Source organism: Microtus ochrogaster, chromosome 10, assembly GCF_000317375.1.
Source record: "Microtus ochrogaster isolate Prairie Vole_2 chromosome 10, MicOch1.0, whole genome shotgun sequence".
NCBI classification, from domain to species: Eukaryota; Metazoa; Chordata; class Mammalia; order Rodentia; family Cricetidae; genus Microtus; species Microtus ochrogaster.
This window is the reverse complement of record NC_022016.1, coordinates 24,672,376-24,682,281: the sequence shown is the minus strand read 5'-3', so window position 1 is coordinate 24,682,281 and position 9,906 is coordinate 24,672,376. Positions and strand designations below refer to the sequence as shown.

The window sequence follows — 9,906 nt, the reverse complement described above, 5'->3', positions numbered from 1 at the left end:
GACCCAAGTTTCTTCCAGCATTTTCTACTGCATTCTCAAGCAATCGTGTGAATCTAAAATAAAATAGAGCTACCTTGTGAACATAGACTTGAGAATTTTCAGAGGTAATACACACCTTGGAAAATGTACAGATAGGTATAATTTCTGCCTTTGAATAATATACCAGAAAGAAGAAGAAAATTATCCATATTCATGGAAGCACACATTAAACCTAATGTAAAGGCATGGAGTCTGGGAAGACAGACGCCAAGCTAACTGAGGAAGAAGAAAGGGATAGGAAGTCCCCAAGGAGCTGGCATCTAAGGAGCTGATACAGGAGGCTGGGTCTTTGCAAAGCAGTGGTGGGGAAAGGCCGTTGACTGGGAGGACAAAGTGCAAGTAAGTATGAGCTGAAGAGGAAAAAAAATGTAAGGAGCCGGTCCACCAGGCACAAGGAAGGAAGCAAGGTCAGAGAAAGCGGGACAGCAAATATGGAGCCACTAAAGGTTTGTGTACAAGGACAAAGGGGCAATACGAAAAATACCCCCTTTAAGGAAGAAGACTAGGGGAAGAAGAGGGGAGCCATCACTTATTCAGCCCGACACAGGACATCGACGTCACCCCTTCCAATGCTCAGGAGACATGGAGGAAGAGGAGGTGGAAAGACTAAGAACTGGAATATGCGAAGGGTGGCAAAATGCCATCTTCTGAGCAGGCATAGCCGGTACAACTATGATCACACAGTAGCATTGGCTGCTGCTCCCACTAGGTCTACACCGGTTGGGCCTATCAGTTGTCAGTCACTGATCAGAGGGCGGTTCATGGAACCCTGTCCCTGCCTGATAAGTGACTAGCAACTGGTGAGTTCTGGGGGAAGAACTGTCGTCGGCTTCAGGCGTGTACTCATAGGTGAGCCGTCAGGCTCCCAGACTGCTCCAAACCCATATTCATAAAGTCAGCCCTGGTTAAACTCAGTGGGTTACAAACCAAAAAGACAAAATGTGAGAAATGGATTTGTAGGGAGGATGAGAGGTGTTGACAAGGTTGGGAGGGTGAAACAAACCAGAATATATTATATACATTTATGAAATTATCAAAGAACAAATATAAGAAAAATTAGTTTTTATAAAAACATTTGGAGGCTGCAGAGATGGCTCAAGGGTTTAAGAGCACTGACTGCTCTTCCAGGGGGGAGCCCAGGATTAACTCCCAGCATCCACATGATGGCTCACAACCATCTTTAATCTGGCTTATCCAAGTGCCAGGCATACAAGTGGTATACACACACACACACACACACACACACACACACATATGACAAAGCATCCACACACATAAAAGTCTTTTGTTGTTGTTTCTAATATTTATTTATTTATTATGTATATAATCTGTCTGTGTGTATGCCTGCAGGCCAGAAGAGGGCACCAGACCTCATTACAGATGGTTGTGAGCCACCATGCGATTGCTGGGAATTGAACTCAGGACCGTTGGAAGAGCAGGCAATGCTCTTGATCTCTGAACCATCTCTCCAGCCCCTCTCTTGTTGTTTTTAAAAACTCACTCATGGGCATGGTATATCACATTCATAATCCCAGCACTAAGGAAGCTGTGATGGGAAGATCAGTATGAGGTAGTCCCAGCCTGGCCAGCCTTGGCTACACAACAAGAGCTGGTTTCAAAAAACCAAGACCTTTAGTGCTCATAATAAGAGAAAGTATGGATTCAAATACATTTTAAAGGTAACTACAGCAAGAACAATGTTTTCATCAAATCTTAAAATCATATCAGTGATCATATGTATTTTGTGGCTAGAAGACCACACCCAAGACCTAAAATAAAATACGTTTTCATTCTTTTCCTTTTGTGTGTATGAATGTTTCACCTGAACGTATGTGCACCACGTGCATACCTGGTGCATGACCAGCGCCTGCAGAGGTCAGAAGAGGTTGGCAGATGCTTGGGAGCTGCCGTGGAGATGCTGGGAATGAAACCAAGGATCCCTGGAAGAGCAACAAGTGCTCTTAACCATTGTGCCATCTCTCCAGCCCACATGACATGTTTCTGGAAGGACTCGAGAGATGGCTTCAATGGCTTCGAAGTGAAGAGCACTCTGCTCTCATAGAAGACCCAGATCTGGTCTCCGCACACAGGTCAGGCAGTTCATAATATATGTGGCTCCAGTTCTTGGAACTGGACTACTCTTCTGACCTCTGAGGACTCCTGGTACATGGGCATGGTGCGATACATACATTCAGACATATACACATATGCACAAAATAAAATAGATAAATGTAAAGATGTATTTTTAAAAATAAAAGAACCTTCAGCTTATGAGCCTGAAGTCTTCATCTACAACTTCCCAGAATAAAGTGGTTACCCAGGCAACTAAAGACAGGAAGGATGGCACTCACCTCTTCAGTTCCGTAATGAGCAGGGCAGTGCATGGGATCCCTAGAGTCATCAGAGAGATATTGTTGACGGCAGGCTTGACAAATGCCAGGCATGTTGCAACTACAGACAGGACACACACGGCCACCTTGAACCTGCCCCTGAATCAGTGGAACCAAAACCAAATCCGTTAGCAAAGGAGATCTTGCTTATTTACTTATCATGCTCCCCAACCCCAAGCTGAGGACTGAGCCCAGGGCCTTGTGGACGCTGGGCAAGTCTTCTCCCATCGCTTGTTACTGTTGGCAAGGTGCAGCCGGCATATTTGTGCAAGCTAAGAACTCGACACCAGAGGTTCTCAACCTTCCTGATGCTGTGACCCTTTAAGACAGTTCCTCACGCTGTGGTGACCCCAATCCATAATATTATTGTCGTTGCTACTTCATAACTGTAATTTTGCTACTGTTATGTATGAATCATAATGTATCTGAGCTGTGACCCTAAGGGGGTCATGACCTATGGGGTTGAGAACTATGTCTTATACTAAGTATTATTGGGTCATAGATGAACCAGACCTAAAGGCCATCCACTCTCCTTCCAGAAGGAGATTGTTGGGAAATCGAAGAGTTTGAAAACATTTAGCTGTGAAAATGGTTAATCCACAATCAACCTAACTCTCTGGGAGAGACACGGACAATGAGTTCCCTTTCCTTAACTGTGTTTCTTCAGACGTTCATCTACAGGACTTGACCAAACTTTTTTCTATAAACCAGACAAAATGGCATAGGACTGTAATTCCAGCACTTGGAAGGGAGAGACAGGAAGATCAGGGGTTCAAAACCATCCTCAGCTACATGACATGTTTTAAGACCCTATCTCAGGGCTGGAGAACTAGTTCAGTAGCTAAGAGCACTGGTTGCTCTTCCAGAGGACCTGGGTTCAACTCCCAGCACCCACATGGCAGCTCACAATTGTCTGTAACTCCAGTTCCAGGGGATCTGACACCTTCACACCAAGGCACATAAAATAAATTCAAACAAACAAACAAACAAAAAGACCCTTTCTTGAATTAAAAAAAAAAATCTGTAAAGGGTGAGAGCATTAGGTTTTGCAAACCCTGAGCTCTTTGCCACAGCTACTCAACTCTGCCTTTGTACAGATAAGATCAGGAATGTGTACGACGTGCTGATAAAACTTCACAGAACCCATTTAGCCCTGAACCTTGCCAAGCCCTGTTCTACCAGGTCATCATGCATGACTTTTATGAGACAATCAGAGACCATTAATAAAGCATAAGCATCACTACTTGAAAAGAAAACAAATCCTCTGTGCCCAACCTACAAAACTAAAAGTTGGTGGGGGGGGCAAGAATCAAATAGGCTGAGTATTTCCTGGCAGCCTGTATGTCTAGCGTGAACTGGAAGTCTGTCTTGACAAGTTTTTAAACATGACAGATCCCTGACACTCTCCTCACAGCCTGCAGGGAAGTGGAGCCAGCCAGAAGTGGCGACGTGATCCTGAACACACTTCTTCCCTCCCGGGACCCTGCTTCCTGATCTATAGAGCCGTATCCATGACTTAAACTAAGGAGCACCATTTTCCTGTAGTTTCTGTTCTTTGTCTTTAGCAGAATTTGTTTTGGCCAAGAGCCCCGGAATAGGCCACAGTTAGGAAACTGATTGGAATGAAGTTCTATTATAAAGAAATCAAAGAGCATCGACCCCTCGAAACACAAATTTATCTTCTAAAGAGGAAAAGCATTTCTCATTGAGGCGCAGGAAATCATTGATCAAGCTGCCAACCCTCTGACTGGAATGAACGGGCTTTGTAACCCTGAACCGGAGGGGAACCAGCACACGCGAGAGGAAGCAGGCCGCAAATGCTCAGGAGACTCGTGTTTTCTTCCTGACAGGCCAGAGCTCTTCAGCTACCGGAAGCAAAGCTGACTGTCCAGCCTGAGGACAGCCCGACCAGCACCGAGCACATGGATGATCTCCGGGGCACTGGGCAGCTCTCCCTGCTTCTGACACACCTAGGCTAAGGCCTTTTGCTCTTCTCTCTGTGTTCCTTCTCCCTCCTCTCTTGGTCATAGGACAAGTGCAAGTGTTTCCTTACCAGCTCATCGTACCCCAGAGCAGTACATTGTTCTACCCTTCAGTCTTCATTGCCAGTTTTTCTGTCTATGAATTTGTTCTTGTTTTGTTTTTTGGTTTTTGTTTTGTTTTGCTTTTGTGACAGGGTTTCTCTGTGTAACAGTCCTGGCTACCCTGAGACCTTGCTTTGTAGACCAGGCTGGCCTCATACTCACAGAGATCTGCCTGCCTCTGACTCCCAAGTGCTGGGATTAAAGGCGCGCTCCACCACCGCCCAGCTCTACGAATTATTTTATACCCTCTCCTCTTCAATTGGAAAGGTAACCAGAGGCTCAGAAGCTGGAGATCCCATAACTGTTTGCATAGTTCTTCCCTAGAATACATGAAGCACTGGGGACCATCCTTGCATCTCAAAAGCTAAGCGTAGTCATGCGTATTTGTGATAATTAGAATGTCAAAGTAATCCTCGGCTAGCAAGCTTGGAGCCAGTGTGGGACACAGGAGAACTTGTTTGAAAGAAAAAATGAAACAGAATGAGAGGGGACAGGAGGGAAGAGGTGAGGAAAGAAAGCAAATTTGCAAGGTATGTCGCCTCCCGTACCCAGTGGTTTAGGATTCAAGCACAAGTTGGAAAGAGGAACACAATGTTTGAAAGCACCGATGTTTCTGATGGGGCAGATGTACTCACAAATTCAGCCTCACTGTGCAGTGGCTGTGGGCCCTCTGCAAGAAGCTTAATGCCTCGAGCTTTTCCAACTTGAAACTGAACAGCTAACACCCATGCCATTCTTGGGAGCCTTTCAGCACTTAATATAGGGTCCAGGTGAGGTGCTGTGCCAATAAGACCCACTACCACCAGCTGTGTAAGAGTTAATGCTATGTTCATAATATCACTACTGTTGAGCTGGCTATTGGGGTTCATATCTGTAATCCCAGCACTTGGGAAGTCGAGGCAGGAGGATTACTATGAGTTGAGGCCAGCTAGACTAAGAGTGTGATCATGTCTCAAAATAAAACAGAACAAAGCGAACAGAACAGGAAAAAAAATATTCTCGTTGATGATATCTCCTGAAGGCAAGCAGGCTGGACAGCCATTACAATCCCCAAAGGTTCCGTTTAATACTGCCAAATAGTTTAAAGGCACATGCCTGAGGAGGCAGTGGCAGACACCTCCCCACATAGGTCCAGAGGGAGTGGAGGAATGTACTGGACAAGGAGGACATCCTGTGCACGCACACAATTTTGCAACTCGTCAAAGTAAACAGAGGTCACATGGCCAACAGAAAGTCAGCCAGCCCAGCAAACCCAAGCAAGAGACGCCACAGGCCCTAGCTATGAGAGAGCTAGAAATTTCCAGGAGTGAGGGGCCCTGAGAGTGTATGTTCTAAACTGTTGATGGCAGGCAGTCCCTGCCTTGGTCCTGTTTCGAGCTGTCAGCCCATAGAGTCTCATGCAAGAGAACTCTCAGCACCCCCATCTTCTGTATTCCCCAAACGCAAATCTAGCAACCCAACTTCCTCACCAGCATCCTCACAAGGATGCTGTCGCGGTTACCATTAGCTGCCCCTTAAAGGGGAGGATTTCAACCTCCACTGGTCCTGATTTTATATTTAGTACTTGGAAATGTCACCTGTACTCCCACAAAGCGAGATGGACTTTCTGGAGGATAAAACCTGCCATCATTTTATAGATGATAAAGACCAAGCCCGCAAACTTCTGAGATGTCCCGTAAGATAAGGTTAGGACTCAGTAGTTTCAGTGATAGTGGCGGAAACGTCACCTACTTAAACCAGTGCCCTTGCTATGTCGTGGTGCTACAACACTTGGCCTGGGAAGGGCTTCAGAGAGCTCTCTCGTGCCTGTTGTTTCTGTAGAGAGGTACCGAGGGCCAGAGAATTTACACTTCTAGCCTTATGTACACTAAGACAGGCAGGGCCTAGCCTGCACCCTGGACTATGAAATGAGGGCTGGCTGTAGGTTTTGTAGAAGGTACTCATAAGTCCACATGTAAGGGGTATTTGGGAAGGACATTTCATCAGCCTGTAATGACCCTTTTTCCTCGCCTTGTCTGAAAATAAAAATACCTAAAGCTATTAATAGCCATCAGTAGTTGAGTGTATATTCTGAAGAGTCCTGGGATTTCTAAGTAAAATGAGAACCTGTCTTTTCCTAACCTAGCAATTATATCCTATTGGTATAATGAAAACTCCCTATAGACAGCATTATCTTCCGTGCTAGGACTAAAAGCTCAAAGCCCAATGAACGCTACACAAGGGCTCTGTAATAAACTACATTCACACCCATCTCTCATTTTTCTCTGATTCCCTTAGGTAGGTGTGTGTGTGTGTGTGTGTGTGTGTGTGTGTGTGTGTGTGTGTGTGATCTCAGCCCTGGGGGAGTTTACAGATTAGGAGATAGCAGGCCAGGTCACCCAGTTCCTAAGCACCAGCAGCAGGAATTCAACCCCATCCCATCAGGAAAGGACTTGTGGTCCTCAGCCTCCAAATGACTCTCCCCACACCCAAGGCCCAGGGCTCACATCGTCCCTAGATCAATACTGCACCGTGCTGCGATAGTCCCATGTGAGTTCCCGACGTCGCTGCTTAGTGTTTTCATTATTAAGATGATAGGTTTCAGTTACCAACACCAACACCCCGCTTCCTTTCCTCCCGTGTAAACACTCCCTACTCTACTACATGAACTGAAGGTGGGGGAGGCAGGCATCTATAGCTAAGAGAATCAAACCTTGCTTGGAATTTCAACCTAGGACTACAGAATGCTACAACTGGAGAAAATCCTTATTCTCACTTCTTCAGTGTCTCACTCAGATCCCAAACTCTGAAAGAGGAGTTCTTAGGGGAAAGTGGCTCCTGAATGCAGAAACTAACACACACCAGAAAGTGTACTGAGCTGTTCACGTCGTGAGTGCATGTCTGTTGATGACATGAGCATGGTCAAGTCAAGGACCACAATGCCTCAGACTCAGAGGAAAGGAAAAGCCTTCTCTGGGTCAAACTTAGGAAATGGCAAAGTCTTCCCCGGTCCATGTATGGATGTTGACACTGTGTGCAGAACACGTCCACAATGGTTTCCTCCTCTCTATTTACAGCCTGAGACTGCTCCTGTCCAGAGACCTCCTGCCAAGATTAACTAAACCTGCCTCCTGCCTCAGCTATAAATACTAACCCTGCCTCCTGCATAGCTGTATATGCTAACCCTGCTCCCTACTTCAGTTGTATATACTAACACTGCCTCAGCTGTATATACTAACCCTGCCTCCTGCCTCAGCTGTATATACTAACCCTGCCTCCTGCCTCAGCTGTATATACTAACCCTGCCTCCTGCCTCAGCTATATATACTAACCCTGCCTCCTGCCTCAGCTGTATATACTAACCCTGCCTCCTGCCTCAGCTGTATATACTAACCCTGCCTCCTGCCTCCTGCCTCAGCTGCATATACTAACCCTGCCTCGTCTAGTCAGAGGTATGAAAGACAAGCACTGAATCTCCACATTGCCACCACCATTGGTACATTGGAGCCCATGACCGACCAGATCCCAGCTTTTCTGTGTGTCTGTCATTTCTTCATTTCCTTGTTGCTCCAATTCAGTCAATCTCTAAGCCTTGCAGAGCGCAATGCCCAAGGTGTCTGATGGGTATCCCAGGAGCTGGTATCCTCACCTGCAAGTGACATTGCCCCATGTTCTTGGTCCCTCCCCTTACAGGGCTTCTCCTAAGACAGACCAAGTTTACAGGACACTCTGGGGACACCACAGCAACCTGGGAACATTGGGTTTTTTGTTGTCATTGTTGGTTTGTTTTGTTTGTTGTTTTTTGCTTTTTTTTTAAAGTCGGGGTTTCTCTGTGTAACACTGAATGTCCTGGAACTCACTTTGTAGACCAGGGGGGCCTCAAACTCAGAGATTTGTCTGCCTCTGTCTCCCAAGCACTGGGATTCTGGGATTAAAGGCATGTGCCACCAGGCCCAGCTGCTGGGTACATTGGAAAGCACACTTTCTGGGGCTGGGAATATAGTTCAGTGTAAGAGTGTGTGCAGGGACCTGTGTTCAATGTCCCGTAACAGACAGACAGAGACAGGAAGAAAGAAGGAAGGGGAGGGCCTTGAGCATACTTTCTCTGCTGATTAGAAGACAAGATAAAGGTCTACCAACTTGCCCTTCCTCACAGGTTTTTTGATAAATTACTTCCTTGAGGGTACTTCTAATGTTAGATTATATTCAGAAATAATACTAGTCAAGTCCTACTTCAAAGGATAAAGACTAATTCACAAGAAACATTTTCTCTCTACCTCTTTGTAGAGGCAGGGAGATTAGGAGTGCAAGGCCCAGCTCATCTACCTAGTGATTTTAGTTTAGCCAGGAATGCATAAGTTCCTGTCTCAAAAGCAAACAACAGACACATACATTGGCAAAATACCCATATGCATAAAGTAAAATAAATACATCTCTAATTTTTTTCTTTTTAATCTTTAATTTTTTTAAAAAATGAATATATGTTTGTTTTACACATGTATATAAATATGCATATATGTATTCTGCTTGATTGATCCTAAAATAGGATATTACACATATACAGACAACTGTACCAGGAGCTTTCTGAAGCATTTCCACAAACATTCCTCACACTGACGCTTCAGAAAACAATCTTTGCCTTTTTCTCTTTATTTTATCTTTGTGTGTATGGCTATATGCACATGAGTGCAGATGCTCACAGAGGCCAGAGATGTTGAATGCCCTTGGAGCTGGAGTTACAAGCAATTGTGCACTGCCTGACATGGGTGCTGGGAGTCAACCTTGCGTCCTTGGCAAGAGCAGTCCATGTCCTTGACCACCGGGCCACCACTCCAGTCCCCCAAATCTTTAAGAGCTGCATCGCTCCTGCCCCTTTCCAACACGGCACAGGAGTCATCATTAAGTGTTTTATTGCTCTGATAAACTCTTCCCTAGCCAGGCAGAGCTTGCTTCACTGACTCCAAAAATTTTAAAGTGGTTATCTCTATGCTATATGTATTTTGACAGAATAGGATATCCTGTAGAGAGATGTGTGTTTAACATGTTTGGGTACATTTCTCCTCTTCAGTAGGCTGATTGACTCTGTGCCTCCCAATGAGAACAACCTCGCGCAGCTTCTCAGATGGGCTTCCCCTGATCAAGCTGGAAATGAGCATGGATGTCGCTGGCACAGCCCAGCTCCATTCCCACCACGGCACCCATCACACTGTTATTTGTGTGTGCACGTGCACTCATCCCAGCTTCAGTGGAGGTACACTAGAGGAAGAGACTCATGCTCTGTTTACTGCTGTATCTTAGGGCTGAGAGAAACACACAGTATAAAATAGTGTGTGAAAATGCTTGCTTAATAACCATCTAATCCTAACAAAATGGATGCTGAAATGTATCCCTTCCTGAAGTTCTGGGTTTCCATA

At 45.5% G+C, this 9,906-nt stretch overlaps 1 protein-coding gene across 1 annotated transcript in view; it reads right to left on the bottom strand.

The window, feature by feature from the left end:
• Acer2 (alkaline ceramidase 2) overlaps positions 1-9,906 on the bottom strand; it is a 33,902-nt gene that overhangs the window by 10,431 nt on the left and 13,565 nt on the right. Inside the window, exon 4 of the mRNA XM_005352703.2 lies at positions 2,391-2,528. Within this exon, the coding sequence (XP_005352760.1) occupies positions 2,391-2,528 (138 nt within the window). The remainder of the gene's footprint in view (positions 1-2,390; positions 2,529-9,906) is intronic.